Source organism: Polypterus senegalus, chromosome 13 (genome assembly GCF_016835505.1).
Source record: "Polypterus senegalus isolate Bchr_013 chromosome 13, ASM1683550v1, whole genome shotgun sequence".
NCBI lineage: Eukaryota > Metazoa > Chordata > Cladistia > Polypteriformes > Polypteridae > Polypterus > Polypterus senegalus.
The window spans coordinates 115,845,973-115,865,564 of NC_053166.1; the positions used below are offsets into that span (position 1 = coordinate 115,845,973).

Below are 19,592 nucleotides of genomic sequence, written 5' to 3' on the forward strand. Positions count from 1 at the left end.
CATGCTTGGTTTGTGCTCTGACATGAACTGTCAACTGTGGGACCTTATATAGACAGGTGTGTGCCTTTCCAAATCATGTCCAATCAACTGAATTTACCACAGGTGGCCTCCAATTAAGCTGCAGAAACATCTCAAGGATGATCAGGGGAAACAGGATGCACCTGAGCTCAATTTTGAGCTTCATGGCAAAGGCTGTGAATACTTATGTACATGTGCTTTCTTAATTTTTTATTTTAAATAAATTTGCAAAATCCTCAAGCAAACTTTTTTCACGTTGTCATTATGGGGTGTTGTGTGTAGAATAGGCTGACAGTCTGCAAAACAAGTACAAAATTTATAGGAGGAAAGAAGAGCATTTCTGGAAAGAGACCACCTTTTTATGTAACAAAAAAAAAATGTAAAAAGTCGAATTTCGTTTCACTGCCTAAACAGCTTATGTTTCAAGGCTACTGAAAAGTGTTACCTTGTCTGTTAATGCTTTTGTACTATGCATCTAGAGTTTTAGCAGTGCTGTGTAAGGTACTGCTTAGGAGAACATGCTTTTGCCCATGAGTGACAAGAACTAGTTTCAATCAAAAATATAAGCAGGAGCCGTTTCTAAGTTGTACAAACACAAATCTGCCATTTCTAAGTTAAACGAGGAACCAGCTCAAGCTCATTTTGGAACTAAGATTTTAATTTTATGAACTCTAGGTAGTAACAAAAATGCCTTAGAAAAAAAAGACCATGTTATTGTAGATATACTGTGTAAATATCACACCAATTAATTGATCAAAAAGAAAAGGAGGTGGAAGTCAAATTGAGAATGCTTTGAGTCAGCACTAAAAGCTGTGTGTAACAGTGATGCAAGAACCAAGCTATCTGAAGGAATGAGAAAACCACTGTTAAGATGCAAAGTGTAGATCGCTTCCGTTTATGGCACTAGCTATTTTCATATTACTTGAAGAATACAATGTAGTAAGTCCGTTCTCCTGTTTGCATTTTGCTCTGTTCTGCTATTGAGGACAGGAAGTGGAGTTCTCTTTGTAGTTAAGTCAATCTGGAGAGAAAAGAGACACTTCTAACTTAAAGCAGATCGATGATGGGAGTAACATCAACCAAGGTGTGCCAGCCTGGGACACACGTGATGTTTATTCTAACACTAATGAGTCCACATGTGGAGTGCTGTAGAGTGATAGACTTTTCAATAATCACTCAATCATTATCAATCATAACTGATTTCATAATCAGTGTTTTCTGTTTTTATACAGTATATGCAATAAAATGCTCTTTGGTTGCAGATACTAGGGATACTGCAATCAGGTTTTTTAAGGTTGATACTGATCAACTTTATGCTACTTGATCTGCCAATTCCGTTATCGATTCCTTTTTTTTCCCCTTTAAAACCTTTTACACTTAGCTCCTGTATAACCAGACACACAGAAGCCACTGGTATGAACTGTTCATTTTTTTATTAACAAAATTAAAATTGATAGGTTTATTGTTCAGTGGCCATAAAAATAATAAAATAAAATTTTCCATAATACATAGGGCATAAAAGAAAATAAAATGCTTCTCGTATTACAAGCTGTCATATTGTTTAATATTTTTTGTAATGTATCTAAAAGAAGGCTTATTATTTTGGTCCATACTAACATGACAGCATCACGCAGTTGCTACAAATTTGTCGGTTGCACATTCATGATGCAAATCTTCTGTTACACCACATCCCAAAGGCACTCTAGTGGATTAAGATCTGGTGACTGTGGGCGCCACTTCAGTACAGTGAACTCATTGTCATGTTTAAGAAACCAGTTTGAGATGATCTGAGTATTGTGACATGGCGCTTTATTCTGCTGGAAGAAGCCATCAGAAGATGGGTACACTACAGTCATAAAGAGATGGACATGATGAACAACAATACTCAGGTAGGCTGTGGCATTTAAACAATGCTCAGCTGGTACTAATGGGCCCAAAGTATGTAAAGAAAATATTCCCCATACCACTACACAACCACCAGCCTGAACCGTTGATACAAGGTAGGATGGATCCATGTTTTCAGGTTGTTTATTTGCATTACTGTTGCCTTTCTATCAGCACAAACCAGTCTGGCCATTCTCTTCTGACCTCTGGCATCAAGAAGGCATTTTCGCCCAGAGAACTGCCGCTCACTGTATATTCTCCCTTTTTTGGGCCATGCTCTGTAAACCCTTGAGATGGTTGCATGTAAAAATCCCAGCAGAACTCAGACTAGCCCTCTGGCACCAACAAACATACCACAATAAAAAGTCACTAAAATCACCTTACTTTCCCATTCTGATGCTTGGTTTGAACTTCATCAGGTCGTCTTGACAATGGCTACATGCCTAAAGACACTAAGTTGCTGCCACGTGAGTGGATTATTAAATTTTTGTTTTACAAACTCTTAACAGGTGTACCTAATAAAGTGGTCGATGAGAGAGAGAGAGAGAGGGGGTGTGTGTGTGTGTGTGTGTGTGTGTGTGTGTGTATCTATCTATCTATCCATATATATATATATATATATATATATATATAATACTAGCCAACCCGCGGTGTACCATACACATAATAATGTGAATTTCCCCTTGGGATTAATAAAGTATCTATCTATCTATCTATCTAATCAGGCTGGTTTTTTAATGATATTTTAAAGCACAGGGAGAAAATTAACTTTTGAAAAATTGGTAATGTAATAAATCAGCAAGAAATGCAACATTATAACAATGCACAGAACGAACCAACACACAATCGTCCGTGACTGAAAACTGGCAGACCAATCTTGTTGATGTGAGCGAAGGACAGATGCGTCGATGATGTATTGCTAGAAGAGTTTGCCACTAGAATGCAAGACACTAAATGAAGATCTCATGGCAAGCCTGAAAGCATAAAATTGGAGCTGTGTGACTGGCGCCCTTTTCGCGGTTCGCTTTTACTCAACAGGGGTTAATTGTATGTGCCAGCCTGGATCTCCGAAAGGGAATAGCAGTGGAAAAACCATCACAGTTCATATTGAGAACAGAGATACGCTTGCAAGCATCTCCCCTTGGATATATGCAAATGTCGCATTGTGCAAGAAGTTCCCTGTCTTCACCTACAAAGCAGCAACATCAGTTTGACAGGACGTTATACCTTCTCATATCCAGACCTGGATTTTCCATGAACACCATTCGTACAGCAGTAACAGAGTAACCGTGAGTGATAATGTCATGCATTTGCATGTAAGACTTTGCAAAGGGATTAACCTGGCATATCATGTCTAATTGAAGCAACAAAATGTCACTGCAAGAGCTATAGCAGAATCGAAGATATATTGGTGACCATATTGTGGTGACGTCAGGATTGTTATATACTGTAAAGGAGAGACCTGGTGATAAATTTGACCGTGAATTCTGAAAGCATACGGTCCTTGTCCAGGTGGTTGGGCAATGTGTGCGCCCATTGATGCGAAAGCTAAAGCAGAGTTGTATTCCCTGATATGATCACAGTAATTTCGGGACAGCGGGTTTTTGCCAGTCAAGAGGTCTTCCAATAAAAGAGGGGGCTTGGATAGCGGTGGCAAGACACCTTGCCGCATGACAACACTTAGTGTAATGTCCGGATTTGTTGACCTCTGCTGGCCAATGAAGAGCATTGCAAGAAGCACATAGTGCGGTAGGTAGGTAGGCCAATGTTATGTTCTTGGACATGAAAGGCGGTATCTTCTTGAAAAGCTGCAGAAAAGTGAATGCGATGTTTGTGCATGAAGGGAATTGTAATTAGTTGTGTCGAAGCATTGCTGGCAATGTTCACATTGCATAATTTGTTCTGTGGAGTGTGTTTTTAAATGCATGTTGAGAAATCTCTGCACTCGGAACGTTTTTGAACAAATCATGCATTCATGCATCCATCTCACCTGTGAAGTCCTCGTTACAAAATGTGCAATTGAAGGTGAGAGTGGAATGAGTTCATATGTGTTTTTTGAGAGCGTGAGTTGTCTCGAAGCATTGTTGGCAATGTTCATATTGCATCATTCAGTTAGTGTTGTGTTTTTTCAAATGTGCGTTCAGATATCTGTGCACTCTGAAGCTTTTGGAACAAAAGGTGCATTCAAAGTCCTGTGTGGAATGTGTGTGTTCAGGGGAGGGTGTCTTTAAATGTTTTTCAGGAAGAGGAGAGTGGGCAGGCGACGTCACATTAGTGTGGCGAGCAAGTGGGTGTGCACGCTGTGTGCACATACCGACAGAGTCAAAAGATGTCACCAGAAGGTTATCACGTGGGTATTTGAGAGGCATGGGAACCTCGTAATGCCCAAGATCCAAAGGACCGCTAAAGAGCAGGGATATGAAGAGACACTGGGCTGGATTGTAAACTCGAGGAGAGGCATGAGGACATTCTTGGAAGTAAATGCTGATAGTAGCTGGAAGGATTTGGGACATTGCCACAATTTCTGCCTCGCCACCACAGACTCCGGACATATTCATGTAATCAGCGTATTATTGAGCAGACTGTGTAACAATGCCTCTGTGACTAAGAACGGACACCACGTCACCAAAGTTATCCCAATGTTGGCAAACAAAGGTATCAGCCATGTTATGAAGTTTGAGAGCAACAGTTTCATCAATGACATTTCTCCATAAAAAACCCGACTGACAGAACCAAACAGTTACCTGAAGCAGGAATTTCTATAACATTGAAAGAAGTGTTGTTTCAATGAAATACATTTGAAGCGGTAGCCATGGAGGGGAAAAGAATAGTCAACGTGGCGCAGAGCTGGGTTTGGACCACAGCACAGACCAAAGTGAGTGAGTATGTGTTTGATGAGCTGTTTGATTTGGCGGCAGTGGTCTGAGGTGCGTTCCTGAGCACGTGGGAGGAGGGGTAGAGTTTCTGGGCGGGGCTTCTTTGTTCCTTTCACATGGTTTTTCATGGTGGACGCGGTCGGGTGTAGAAACCGAAAAGAATAATGAAAAGTCAACGTGGCTTAGACGTGCATGTGGACTCCTAGCACAGAGGAAAGGGGCTAACTGGGTGGTCGGTGAGTTTCTGCGTCAGGGCACATGGGCAGGCAGTGTGAATGCCTAGAGAGCGAGGGTAGAAGTGAGCCGGTGAAAAAGGAGTGTTAGTGGGCAGGGAAACGTCTTCTGTATTTCTGCAGGAGCATCTAAGAAGACGCATGTTTGTCGCAGATGCGAATTGCTGTATGTAGCGTGTAAAACAGTTTGATATGGTGCATGCGGTCGTGCGTCGTAACCTAAAACTCTGTTTTTAAAGACTGCTTACTTCATTGTGTTTTAACCTCAGTTGTAAAGGATTGTATTAAAGATTCCATGGGATACCCCTCGCAAACCGTTTTACACACTGCATATGGCGATTTACCTCCGGGAGAAACATGCTTCTATGAACAGTCAACGTGCAGGTGCATGTGGCCTTTACGACAGACGAATATAAATGACTCCGTTTCTTCTGTGTCATCGCGTCCGAGTTGGTGGGTGTGGCTCCTTCCTGCGTGCACCATCGGTGTCTTACTTGTCGGCGGCTCAGTGAATCCACGCCCCTTCCGGCGTACTTTTCATGGTTGTCTTGCCTTAGTGAATTATATATATATATATATATATATATATATAGATAGAGATATAGAGATATAGATGTATGTATCCATACATTCACAAACACGCGTACGCCCACACAATCAATTAATTGGTGTTAAACAGTGCTTAAATTTCAATATACCTGCACTTATTGTTTTTAATCATTAACAGTAGAAAAGCTGCAGTGCAAATAAAGTATACATTTACTATGTTTATACAGGGGCGTCTTTTTTCTTCATTGTATCAGCTAGACATTAATAATTCTCACAGTTTATACAGGTGCGTCTTTTTTCTTCATTGTATCAGCTAGACATTCATAATTCTTACAGTGTAATTATAAATATGGATTACCATGTTAATAACGCAGTACTTGTTTCAAACCAAACCTTATAATGTACGACACACCAACAAATAATAAACAGTACAAATTTTTTTAAAAAATTGCAAATGTGTAAAAGTCATAAGTTGTTTATCAAGTTGACACAAGACTAACATGCTTAAGGTCTGTAAGTAAAAGACAACTGTTTCTACTAATCTAATAAGACTATTATTAACTAAACAGCAATTTCAAATTCACACTTATCTTTTCCAATAGAAAAAGTAAGCTGCTGCACTTTAAACAAGTTTGCTGTCCAAACTCAAAAGTGTGTGCTTTAAAGGACAAAATAAAAAGGTCTGAATTCATTAAAAAAAAAAACTTTCTCTAATTCCATTTTTACAGTTTGTTACTCTACTTTTCTTTAACATACAGGCTATTATTCCAATTGTTTTTCGCAAACTTTGATTTGCTTTGTTTACACTACAAGAACTAGTGTGCGTTATCGCAATACCTCACATAAAGGAGCACCACAACTAAATTAGCGTTAAGTCTGGAAAAGCAGGGGCTGAACAGATCACTTTTTGCAATTGGCCAGTTTACCGATCAAGTATTTTTTAGTGAAAATCGACCAATTTCGATTGGAGGCCAATCAATCAGAGCATCTATAACAGATACTGAAAAAACTGTGAAAAAATGTCATTTTCAGCAATAGTTAATATAATGTTTTAATCCTAGATCTCAACCTTATGTTTTGTGCTTGTTTTCAGAAAAAAAAGATCTATAATTTTAATAAAAATAAAGGCTAAGTTATCAGTGGACCTAAATTTATTTCCACATTTTTAAAAATATCACACAGCTGCTAACTACTGGTCTAAATTCAACTGTGAATACTTAATTGGTCCCCAGCCACCTCACCCTCTGAAGTAGTCCCAGGAACATTCAATAATACAAATAACTATTTGATTAATTGGTGAATGTATATTGAATAATTTGTCAGGGTAACAATTTTAAATATTACCAAAATGTTGCAGTCTTCTAAGCATTTTGTATTAAATGTTACCCCCTTGAAGGTTCAGTAAGTTCCAGAAATGTAAAAGGTTGAAAATTGTAAACACTTTGTATTGGACAAATCCAAGAAGTTTATTATGCAAATTGTTTTGTTTGAAAACATTACCAATTCATAGAACTGAATTTAAGCTCATTTGTAGGGTAGTTTCTTTACACTCAAGAAAAACTTACAAAAACGAAAGTGGATTTGAAGGAATAAAAAATACAGGAGTGAACAAAAAATTATGCAGTATAGAAAACTGCTTATTAGTAGTTATGTACCTTGAAAAACAAAATAGAGTTCTTTGGGAAATGGATTAGGTAAACAAAACCACAATGAATTAAACCATACAATTTAACAAGAATAAAAGAAAGCCTGTTTTAAAAAGCATTAATAAGGAAAGCAATATTTTCAATATCCTCTCACAATATTATGTGAAACTGAGTGAATCTTAAAAAGGTTGCTAGTCTTTCATACCGCTAACTAATTACTACAACAAACTTCAAAATTTATAATTGTCTGTTCGCTGTGGTTTTCCATTGTAGAAGGTAAATCTGATTAACACTCAATATTAAAAACATATAAAGATTACATACTGAGGGTGAATACCTTTTAAGTGAGAAAACCAAAGAAAATAAACCCAAAAATTAAACCGCAAAGTTAAAAAAAATATATATCAAAATTGAGTAAACACATGCTTTATTTTATATCTCTAACATGGTGTAACATTTGGTATGAAACTGTTTTACTGTGTGGAAGAAAGGTTTCCAGTTTCCTTAGAATTATCTGTATTTATTCTGTATTATGAAAAAAAAAATTTATCTTAATAGATATAAATTTGTGAAATTGTTTAGCTTAAAAACATGAAATAAAATGCAAATTTCATATATTATCATACATATGTGTTACTCGACAAAAGTTATGCAGAAATACAGATAACATGAAAAACATTTCCCTAAAACTCTACTTAATTAAAAACCAATTATCTGTGTGCTTTAAAATAGGCATGTGAAATTCATTTTTGCAAAACTAATTTTTTTTTTTTTTTTTAATGGAAGACTTCAAAAAGTATCAGGATACAATGCCGACCACAGGATGGTCCGTTTTACAAAAAATATATTAAAAGCATGAATCACAAAGCCTTGTCAAATGTCATATTCAAAGGTAAGGCGCTTTGATAATATTGTCATGACAGTCAATGAGAAAGACTTAGGCTTAAAATTCTCTGAAAAGAAATGGAAACATTTCAAGTTCTTTTTGTTTATCTCACAAAAATACTTTGCAGTGAATACAGCAATGCAATATTTGTCAGCCGATACACAAATTGCATTACTACATAGAACAATGCAGTTGATTGCAATTGACTTGATTCCTTCCTTAATATTTCTATATAGTGTGCACATTCTCGAAATATCTGTGAAAGTTGTCTCATTGGCCATTGGTGTTCACAAATGTGCATGTTAGACTGACTGCAAAATCTAAACTGAACATGTGCATAGTATGGGTGACTGCACAGTGCAATTCCTATCATCGACAGTTATATTGAATTGGCTTCTGTTTTATGCAAAACACAAAATATCCCTACTGTGCTGTGTAATTAAATGAGGCGCAAGAACTGAAATTTGCCAATAAAGGATATACATTACAAGCCGAAAGCTAAAAGGTGTCCAAAGGTGGCACATAACCTAGCACTGATTTTTCATAACCACTTCTTTCACTGAAAAGGGAGGCAAGTCTATTACAGGACACTCATAATGAGCCAATAAAGAACTGCCAAATAATCTAAAAAGCACGTCTTCATAGGGTTAAAACATGATATTCCCAGAAAACAAGCATACTCCACGGATGCAGTGACCAGAGGGCCCAAAACTGAATCAAGATCCTATGAAATAATTTCGGGTAATTCACTCCAAGGTAAAACGAATTCAACTCAACCGATATTATTCATTCAGCTAAAAACTTCACATGTAACATTTATGAGGACAGCGACTACTTAACTTGGTTGATGGGAATGCAACAGTCGTTATCTGTTCATGAACAAGACAGCTTTAACAGCACCTGTATGCTCCGTTAAGTACCGAAAGACACGCTAGGCTTGGCAGGATAGGCGTTTTTAAACGCATAAAAAACTCAAGAGGACGTCACAGAGTTAAGTAATCTAATACTTATAGGTAACAAGTAACACACTGTTGTCTAAAAAGTTTCTTCTTTTTGCAAACAGCAAACCCAGGATGAGTAGCCAGTGCTTCTGATGGGTACTTGTCTGTCACTGCAAGTTTTTCACCCTCTCCCCATCCCCCTCACTCGTGTCTCGTTTTCTGTCTAACGGGTTTAAGTCGTGAAGACACCAAGACCACTGAAGACGAGAACTATGTCGGCGAGGCTTTCTTTAAAGAGAGTAAAGCATGCCATTTATTTACCTGAAACTGTAAGAGTTTTTCCGTCTGCTCCTGAGACAATTCCTGCTCCTCAGGCGCCGCCATCTTTCTTCGCCAAACTCCGCACTAAGCACACCGGAACTGACGTTGCACTGTGACGAAATTGGGTACTATGCATCTAAAGAAAACATTTTAACACAGAAAGATAAGATAGCCCCTTTCAGACTTAACTGTCGCCTTATTACAGGAAGACACTGTAAAGGCATGCACAAACAAATAATTCTGTAAAACGGAGATTTTTTTTCTCTGTTTTTCCAGAACTCAAGTCAACATAAGTTCTACCGGAGTCTTTTGCAGAATGAGTGGGGGGCGTGACCAATGCACGTTACAAACGTACGTACGTACGTACGTACGTACGACCTTACGACGTTTACGTCAATGAGAGTTTGTTCATCTTAACAGAGTGAGGTGGGTTTTGGTTGTCTTAAAGATGACGGCTCGTTGCGATTAAAGTTATTTGTAAGATTATATTAAATTATTTGGCCAGAGTTTTAAACCAGTCAGAACTGAAACGTTTGTGCTAAATTAATACTGCATTATTAAAAGCGGACATAGTCTCCATTAGCGTTATTTTTAATGTACCATCTCGTGCGTTTTTTGCCTTTTGGGGGTCATCTTTATCTGATTGCTATTGAGCAATAATATATCAAAATAAATAGGAAGGGCTGCTGATAAATCTTCGGCTTTCCCTATTTGACCATTTTTTAAATAACTTTTAAATTCATTGTCATAAATTGCGTTTTTAAGTAAAAAAAAATCACAACAGGGTTGAAGTGAAAATGGCACAAACCAATGGAGCTTTCATACCAAAAGGTTGTCGAGCGGCGATGGAAGTATTTGTTCGTAGACTTCTTAGCGTTATGTTTACGACACAAAAATATTTTTTAAACAAGGAAAAATGTAATTAATAAAACGTTACTATAAATACAGTAGGAAAGGTATATCAAGGGTCTACTGCTGTACTGAACCAGGTTTACTACGAACGCACCTCACGACCTCGCAATCAGGGCAGTAGTAGCGTGTAGAATGTCAGTGCCTGATCCGCACCATGGACATATCTATTGTATTATTGTAGGCTGCCACACGTTGATATGGGGGTATGGGTTACCCTCACCTAAAGGTAGCAGACGAACATGTATGGTGTGGTCGAGGGTACATAGAGTGTAAATTATAACGGAGTAGATCATGGTGGGCCAAATAAGTTTAAACGTACAGCATCTGTCCACCTTATCTCGGTTCTGATAATACCTTTCCAATCTCTACTTCTCTCTCTCTACCTTTTTGCTTCTGCCAAAGCAACACGAAAATTCACAGCCACACCTCCTGGCACCAGCATTCATGTTTTATGCTACTTGCTAACCATTTAGCTTTTCATCATCCTTGAGCTTTGTTGAACTTTCGCTAAACTTTCTTTTTTCCATTTCACAAAGTGTTGTACATGGCAAATATGGTTATGTTTGTTTTTTCCAGCCTTGTCTTTTGCCTACTTTTGCTGTCAATTGCTTCTGTTGCAACCTTTTTTTTTTTTGCATAAAACCACCTGGCAGTGCCACACAGCACATGTAAGTTAATATAATATTAATAAATATTGACAAACAGGTTTTGGCTAATTTTGTTTTCTGTATAACATCACCAAATTTCAGTCAAAGCATTTTTAAGGTTTTGGGGTATTTAGTTTTTCTATTGTAAGATGTTTTTCTTACCCCAAAATACTGAGATATTGAAATTTTCTTTCTTAGAGGATACCTACTGGCCTAGTACCAATTTACTTATGTACCAACCAGAAAAAATTCAGCTTTTTAACTAAACAAGAATTAGTGTAGAGTGTGTGTGTGTGTGAATGAAGTCAGCTTTACATTATATGTACTGTACACTCACCTAAAGGATTATTAGGAACACCACACTAATACGGTGTTTGACCCCCTGTCTCCTTCAGAACTGCCTTAATTCTATGTGGCATTGATTTAACAAGGTGCTGAAAGCATTCTTTAGAAATGTTGGCCCATATTGATAGGATAGCATCTTGCAGTTGATGGAGATTTGTGGGATGCACATCCAGGGCACGAAGCTCCCGTTCCACCACATCCCAAAGATGCTCTATTGGGTTGAGATCTGGTGACTGTGGGGGCCATTTTAGTACAGTGAACTCATTGTCATGTTCAAGAAACCAATTTGAAATGATTCGAGCTTTGTGACATGGTGCATTATCCTGCTGGAAGTAGCCATCAGAGGATGGGTACATGGTGGTCTTGAAGGGATGGGCAAGGTCAGAAACAATGCTCAGGTAGCCTGTGGCATTTAAACAATGCCCAGTTGGCACTAAGGGGCCTAAAGTGTGCCAAGAAAACATCCCCCACACCATTACACCACCAGCACCAGCCTGCACAGTGGTAACAAGGCATGATGGATCCATGTTCTCATTCTGTTTACGCCAAATTCTGACTCTACCATTTGAATGTCTCAACAGAAATCGAGACTCATCAGACCAGGCAACATTTTTCCAGTCTTCAACTGTCCAATTTTGGTGAGCTTGTTCAAATTGTAGCCTCTTTTTCCTATTCGTAGTGGAGATTAGTGGTACCCGGTGGGGTCTTCTGCTGTTGCAGCCCATCCGCCTCAAGGTTGTGCGTGTTGTGGCTTCACAAATGCTTTGCTGCATACCTCGGTTGTAACGAGTGGTTATTTCAGTCAAAGTTGCTCTTCTATCAGCTTGAATCAGTCGGCCCATTCTCCTCTGACCTCTAGCATCAACAAGGCATTTTCGCCCACAGGACTGCCGCATACTGGATGTTTTTCCCTTTTCACACCATTCTTTGTAAACCCTAGAAATGGTTGTGCATGAAAATCCCAGTAACTGAGCAGATTGTGAAATACTCAGACCGGCCCGTCTGGCACCAACAACCATGCCACGCTCAAAATTGCTTAAATCACCTTTCTTTCCCATTCTGACATTCAGTTTGGAGTTCAGGAGATTGTCTTGACCAGGACCACACCCCTAAATGCATTGAAGTAACTGCCATGTGATTGGTTGATTAGATAATTGCATTAATGAGAAATTGAACAGGTGTTCCTAATAATCCTTTAGGTGAGTGTATATTGATTATATGTATTTGCTTCAGTCTTGCTTATGTTCAAATCTTTTAAATAGTATTTTATATTTTGGTGTTTGACTTCATTGTTTCAAAGTAAGCAGGTTTGAAAAAAAGTTTATTATAGTGTAATCCACTTTTAAATATATTTTTAATCATGTGCCTGGTTAGTTACAGATGGACAAGGAATGGGTAACATGGCAGATTAAAAGAAACATCTATAATAGTGCTTGACACACTGTTTATCTTGTAAATGTTGATTTGATTTTGATATTACTCTTTTTTGTCAGTAGAGCTGTGTAATAATAGTGTGTTTCTAGTAGACAAAACTGGTAGTTTAGGCCAGTGGTTCTCAAGTTCAGTCCTGGAGGCCCCTGAGATTGCAGGTTTTCATATGTCATTTAGGCAGGCTCATAATTCTAGTTTTCTTTTTTTTTGTAGCAATCAAGAAATTACGAACTGGTTATGCTAAAATTTTACCGAATGAAGCAGGAGTGTGTTTGTGTTCAAAGCATTGTCACACGCATGTGCTTGGGAAACAGCATGAAAGCTTGGGTGACAGTAATTCTCTGCCAAGACAGGAGATGGCATTGTGTACTGACAACCTATTTTCTTCCTCTTCTGCAGAAAGAATGATTGACACCGTTCCATTTGATGTCACCTCAGGGGTTCATACCTGGAACCCCCTCCTTCACCAAGAATGCCTTAGATTCAGAAGAGCTGCCATCCTATTCAGTCTACCTGACCTAGCTGTCCTGGAAGTGGTCGATCAATAGCCTGGGCGAACCACACTAAATGCACACGATATTGTTACAGAACCTAGGGTTATTGTCGGAGAGCGCCCTTATCACCTCCCAGTAGCTTAACAATTTGACCACACTGGACATGACAAAAAGATATTGGCAAATTCCTTTAATGGAATCCGCAAAGGAAAAAAACACATTCAGTACCCTGAGTGGACACTGGCATTATTAGGTTCTCCTGTTTGGCTTACACTGGGCCCAATCAACCTTTTCCAGCATCTGGTGGATAGAGTGCTACGTTCCCACCAAGTCTTAGATGGCATAGTCATCTATTCTGGGACATAGAAGGATCACATACAGCATGTGTGTACAGTGCTGCTGGCACTAAGCAAAGCCGGACTGAAAACAAATCTGAAAAAAACGTACTTTTGGATTAACTGAGGTTAAATATTTAGGTTAATGAGTTAGTGAGCAGAGGTACCGTACATCCACAATGTTCTAAAGTTGAAGGCATCCTTAAATGGCCCTGTCAGAAAACCAAGAGGAAGGTTCAAGCTTTCTTGGAACTGGCAGGTTACTATTGCATGTTTGTACCCTGCTTCTCTTAGAGGGCAGTGCCTCTAACAGACTTGGCAGTCTATCTTACAGACCAATACTTCGGAAACAGGTCTGGGTGCCATCCTGAGCCAAAGCATCGATGGTGTAGAACATTCCATAGTTTACTTGACCCAGAAACTTCTGGATCGGGAAACCAGGTATACGGTAGTAGAATGGGAAGCTCTTACAATCAAATGTGCTATTAACCAGGGGCCTCATGTATAACGCCGTGCGTAGAACTCGCACTATAACATGGCGTAAGCACAAAAGCCGAAATGTGCTTACGCACACAAAATTTCAGATGCAGGAATCTGTGCGTACTCCAACTTCCACGTTCTTTCGCTACATAAATCCCAGTCAGCGTGGAAATTAGCGCACGTGCACGAGCTTACTGCCCCACCCCAACTCCTCCCAGAATTACGCCTCTTTGAATATGCAAATCAATATAAATAGCCCCTTACCGTCAGCGCTTCAGCAAGACAATGGCAAAAGCACGTGGGAAAAAAAAAAAAAAAAACTTCAGCGATTGTGAAATGGAGGTCTTGCTATCTGAAATAGAGGCCAGGAAAAATGTTTTATTTAGCAACCTAGGAAGCGGCATCAGCAACAAAAGGAAAGTGATGGAGTGGCATAGCGTGGCGGACGCAGTCAAGAGTGCTGGGGCAGAAGATCGTACTGTGAGCGAATTAAAAAAGAAGTGGTCAGACATCAAAGTTGCCGTGAAAAGGAGAGTGGCAGCTCATCGTCTGCATGTTAGCTCCACTGGAAGAGGCACTGAACTCCCGGAGCTCACACCATTTGAACAGCGAGTTGCAGCAATAATTGGCGACACACTCATTGTCGGCATTCTACCTGCGGGTGAGGGAGATTCTGACATCACCACAGGTGCCGGTGAGTTTTTATTTCTTTTTTGATTACCATTATCTATACTCGTGTAAAAACTTTGCATGAGTTATAAGACAAAACAATCAGGTATTAATTACTGTTTATTTACTTCTAGACAATAGTACAAAAGCTGACCCAAATGAGGAGAATATGGTTCCGGGCGATGCTGGTGCTGCTTCTGTGCCGACCACATCTTCGGGCGCTGGCTGCTCACACACCCCTGCTTCGGAAACTGGTGGACGATCATCTGGCCGTGTACTGACTGATGCAGTCCTAGAATCACAAAATGCATTGGTGAATGCGGTGAGAGATGTGGCCAGTGCACAACGGGATGTAGCCAATGAACTAAGAAATATCAAGGACGTATTGCATGACATTAGCGAAAAATTAACTGTATTTGGTAAGAAAATAAATGATGAATCCACTTACCTGTTTTTACATTCTGTCTATTACATCCATTCGACATTGTAATGCTGTCCGGTGTGGCTGATCATTTGGTGGTCCAGGGTCAGGTTCATCATACCGCATCTCTTCAGGTACCGGCAAGTTACGAAGGAGTGCCATATTATGTAGAATGGTACATGCTTGCGATCGACAGACTTTGTGTGGACTATAGAGCAGCACTCCACCAGTCTTATCCAGGCAGCGCCAACGGCCCTTAAGCTGCCCTATAGTACGTTCTACCACCGCCCGAGCCCGTGAGTGAAGGTCAGTATAACGTCGCTCTTGTTCAGTCAGTGGGTTGGCGAGAGGGGTGAGGAGCCACGTCTTCAGCAGGTACCCACAGTCACCTAAGTAATTGTGTTATATGGTTACATCGTACAGATAACATACAACTGTAACCAAAATGGTAATGAATGTCTTATCTTACCGAAAATCCAGCCATCACGCACAGCACCATTTTCAAGTTTGTTCCCCACACTACTATGTCTCAGGATGAATGAATCATGAGTTGAGCCAGGCCATCTCGCAACAACATTAGTGAGGCGCATTTTCGCATCACTGATGACTTGCACATTAATAGAGTGAAAATGCTTTCTATTCACATACACAAATTCATTCTGTGAAGGTGCCTTTATAGTAATGTGTGTGCAGTCGATCGCTCCGATTACATTGGGAAAATTGGACGTTGCTGCAAATTGCGCTTTGATGTTTGCCTGTTCAACCGTAGTGTACGGAAATCTTATATATCTGCTTGACAAGCAGATAATACCATCCCATACAGCTGGCATGGCACGACTCAGTGATCACTGAGAAATACCGGATCGGTCAGCCAGTTCACGCTGAAAAGCTCCTGTGGCTAAAAACCCGAGAGTGGACAAAACTTGCAAAGGAGCAGGTAGAGCACAATTCCTTACGGTCTGCCTTTGTAAAGCCGGCGCCAGTTCAGCACACAGCTCCAAGAGGATTGCTCTTGGAAATCTAAACCGACTTAGAAGCCAGTCATCATCATGTGCCAAGAAATCAGTATGATCTCGGAATACGCATTCTTTTCTAAGCCTTCCATTTGCGAGGTCCTCTAGCAACGCTAAAGCAGCCATGCTAGTGGAATAGTTTGGCCATTCTGTGCACCGTTATATTACAGGTTGATTACAATCAGGTGCCTTAAATTCATGAACGATATGCAGTTAATTTCAGTGTATTTGATAAAGCCGCCGTCGTGGATGTGGATCTAAGAATAGGTTCACCACACAGGAACAGTAGCACTGCTTTGACGCTGGGTGCCGCCAGTCTGCAAAACCGAGCGGAGAACTTGCGTACGACAAGGCATGAGGTACCGTGGAAAAGTGCGTAGCTTTACGGCAAGTGTAGGTTTTATACATTGCGATTTGAACGTGGAAAAGTTCTTGCGCAACATTTCTGTGCGTACGCACTGTTTATACATGAGGCCCCAGGTGAGGTACTACTTCCTGGGATGCGAGTTCACTCTGGTAACAGACCATGCTCCTTTACAGTGGATGGCGCCGCACGAAAGTGTCAAATCCCCATGGTAGATGATTCTTGGACCTTCTGCTTTTTGGTTCAAAGTCCTCCTTCTTTGAGGTGCTCTCCACGCCAATGATGATGCTTTGTCTTGTGTCCATGACCTCATGGCTTGAGTTACCAGATCTTTGCTGGGGATGGGTGTTTTGTCACATGCGTGTGCATGGGAAATACCTTCTGCAGAAAGGATGATTAACACTGTTCTATCTGACATCGCCTCCAGTATTTATCCACCTGGACTCACCTAACCTAGCTAATGCACTTTTCTGAATGCAAAATAAGAGAAGAAATAAAATGAACAGTGTCGCAGTAGGGGGCAGTAGTGCTCCCTTGAACCCTCAGGTACCACGCCAAACACCTGGTAAAAGTGCTACAATTATTCTTTTTATTATAACAACGTGCACTAAGCACCCTCCACTCCACACTATTCATAAACCACAATAACAATAATAATCACAATCCTCCACTCCCAGACGCGTTGCCCTCCTACCACCCAGCTCAGCTCGCCGTCTGGGAGTTCCCTCAGTCCTTTTATATTCCCTGACCCGGAAGTATTCCCAGTCCCCAGTCCATGTGATCTTGTATCACTTCCGGGTCAGGTAAAAAGTACTTTTCTTCATCCCGGAAGTCTGTCGCTCTTCCTATGACGAACTTCCGGGTCATAGTGTACAAATAAGTCTCTGGTCCTCCCTGCAGCTCCCTCTTGCGGCCCCTGTGGTATCCAGCAGGGCTGAGAATAAAAACTACATAGTCCATGACTCCCTGCTGGTCTTAGGGGCACCTCCATACTGCAGGGAGGGCTCCATCTGGCGGCTTGGGGGACTTGGCCGGAATAAACTGCCGGGCACAGTCCACAACAGCTAATTAAACAATTAGATCAGTTTTGGGTAAAAATGACTCACTAAGTACCTAACTAACTGGTGGGAACAAAATCCGTCAGCCTCAGGTGCTCCCTGGGACTGAAGGTAAGAACCACTGGTTTAAGGAACAGAGATATTTTACAGTGAAGAAAAAATCCATTATTGCAGGCAATGAAAATCTGTAATAGTAAGTACTGTGGCCACTAGAAGGTGCTCAGGCTGCCCAAACCCTGACACAGGCAGACAAGTTTAGCACACATGCTTTTATTTTTTCTTCTTTTTCTATGTGGCAAATGCCTTCCCTGTTTCCCACCTGTACAGCACAGTTCAAGCACACAGCACAACACTACATAAATTCAGTTCTTTTTCTTCCTCTCTCTTTCTCACTCTCAAACTCCACTTCTTCTCCAGCAAGCTTTGTCCACCTACCCCTGACTGTGGCTGTCAGAGTGGTGGTGGCTGGCACCTTTTATAGGACATTCAGAAGTGCTCCAGGTGTCCAACGAACTTCTTCCGACAGCACCTCTTGGTTTGGCGGAAGTGCTGCCACACAGGGCTCTACAGTTCCTACAGGGCCTATGGAACCCCAATTCCCAAGGAGCCCTGTGGGAGTCTAAGTCACCACTGCAACCCAAGGGGGCTGCCACATAGCACTCTGGGGAAGGTAATGCCCTGAATAAGGTATCTCCCCCGGTCCTTCCATTGTTGAGGCATCCTGGATGGGTAAAAGCCCCGGCCATTCACCACAGTATTTATAAAAATGTATATATTGTGGAGGACTGCCGGCTTTGTGTTCCGGCCCTCACCCCCAGGCCGCCAGGAGGAGCTTTCCCGACAGCAGGATCGTGCCCTGAGTTCCAGCAGGGTGTGTTTATACACAGCCCTGCTGAATACCTTGGGGGCCACTGGGAGTCGCTGTTGGGGGGCTCGTGGGCTCTTATGTGCCCTATAACCCGGGAGTACGTCACGGTCACGTGACAGGAAGGAACAACGTGCTCCCAGGTTGAAGAAAAGGACTGTTTACCCGGACCCGGAAGGAATAAGGAACTGTGGACTGATTGTGCAGGAACACCTCCGGGTCAGGGTGTATAAAAGGATTGTGGGGAAGCCCTGACGCTGAGCTGGGAGGTAGAGGGGCGAAGTGTCTGGGCGAGGAGGAGAGAGTAGTATTGTTGGTTATTAAGTTTATGAGTAGAGTAGAGGGTGCTTTGTGCACGTTATTGTTAATTAATAAAAGAGTCTGGGACTTTTACCTGTTGTCTGGACTGGTACCTGAGGGTTCAAGAGGTGGGTCGGAACCTCTACTGCCACAATATATACAGTACTGTATATTAGCAATCTTTATGGTCATCTGTGGAAGGATGTTAAATACAATATGTGAGTGCTTGGAGATGGTGCTTACTCTTAGATAGATAGATAGATACTTTATTAATCCCAAGGGGAAATTCACTTAAAAGCATAGTGTAGAATAAGCATGGTTTATAAGCACTATGACATACAAATACGTAGAACCTACCAGCAGATACTGAAAACCAGTTTAAGTAAGAAGTATCTTGATACAGCCATATGCTTCTGTGTGGTTATGTGACTCAGAAATGCTTCCACCCCTAAAAGAAACCCAACCAAGTACCTAACCTTCAAACCTGATCGTGAAGGTTTAACTGGAGAAAGCATATTAACAGTTGTGTACATGAATATTTAGTTGGTCAATGCTCGGTGTGTAAATGAAGCCATTCTGATATTTTTTTTTGTTTGTTTTTTTTTGCCTTCTGCCACCTCTTGATTTATTAGTCTCATCCATGTTTTTAAGCAATTCCATTCATGTTTGAGAGTTAATTAGTTTCATGTGATGTATGTTAAAATTAGTAAAGTAATATTGTTTGCTGTCATGTAGTGGTTGCTAGATAATCTGAAAATTTGTGGCTATTACTTATTATATCCATATAATACCAGCAATTTTGATATTAGAGTTAAAACTGTCCATAAGTTTTTTTTGTGTGAGACAATTTAAAAATCAGCAGTTAAGAGTTGCTCAGTGAGCCACAAATAGTCTGAGCTGTTAT

At 40.6% G+C, this 19,592-nt stretch overlaps 2 protein-coding genes across 4 annotated transcripts in view; one reads left to right on the top strand and one right to left on the bottom strand.

Moving 5' to 3' along the window:
* faf2 (Fas associated factor family member 2) overlaps positions 1 to 9,621 on the bottom strand; it is a 67,664-nt gene extending 58,043 nt beyond the window's left edge. The window contains exon 1 of the mRNA XM_039774135.1: positions 9,355 to 9,621. Coding sequence (XP_039630069.1) covers positions 9,355 to 9,417 — 63 coding nt within the window. The 5' untranslated portion in view covers positions 9,418 to 9,621. The remainder of the gene's footprint in view (positions 1 to 9,354) is intronic.
* Positions 9,622 to 9,725: 104 nt separating this feature from the next.
* LOC120542039 (nuclear apoptosis-inducing factor 1-like) lies at positions 9,726 to 15,268 on the top strand. 3 transcript variants are annotated; one of them, XM_039774137.1, is made up of 3 exons: positions 9,726 to 9,780; positions 13,089 to 14,692; positions 14,802 to 15,268. In XM_039774137.1, the coding sequence occupies exons 2-3, from the start codon at positions 14,284 to 14,286 to the stop codon at positions 15,155 to 15,157; spliced, it is 765 nt and encodes a 254-aa protein (XP_039630071.1). In that variant the 5' UTR covers positions 9,726 to 9,780; positions 13,089 to 14,283; the 3' UTR covers positions 15,158 to 15,268. The 3 variants fall into 3 exon arrangements, with proteins under 3 accessions (XP_039630071.1, XP_039630073.1, XP_039630072.1); XM_039774139.1 differs by lacking the exon at positions 9,726 to 9,780 and adding an exon at positions 10,885 to 10,934; XM_039774138.1 differs by lacking the exon at positions 9,726 to 9,780 and adding an exon at positions 11,872 to 11,896.
* The last annotated feature ends 4,324 nt before the right edge of the window (positions 15,269 to 19,592 follow it).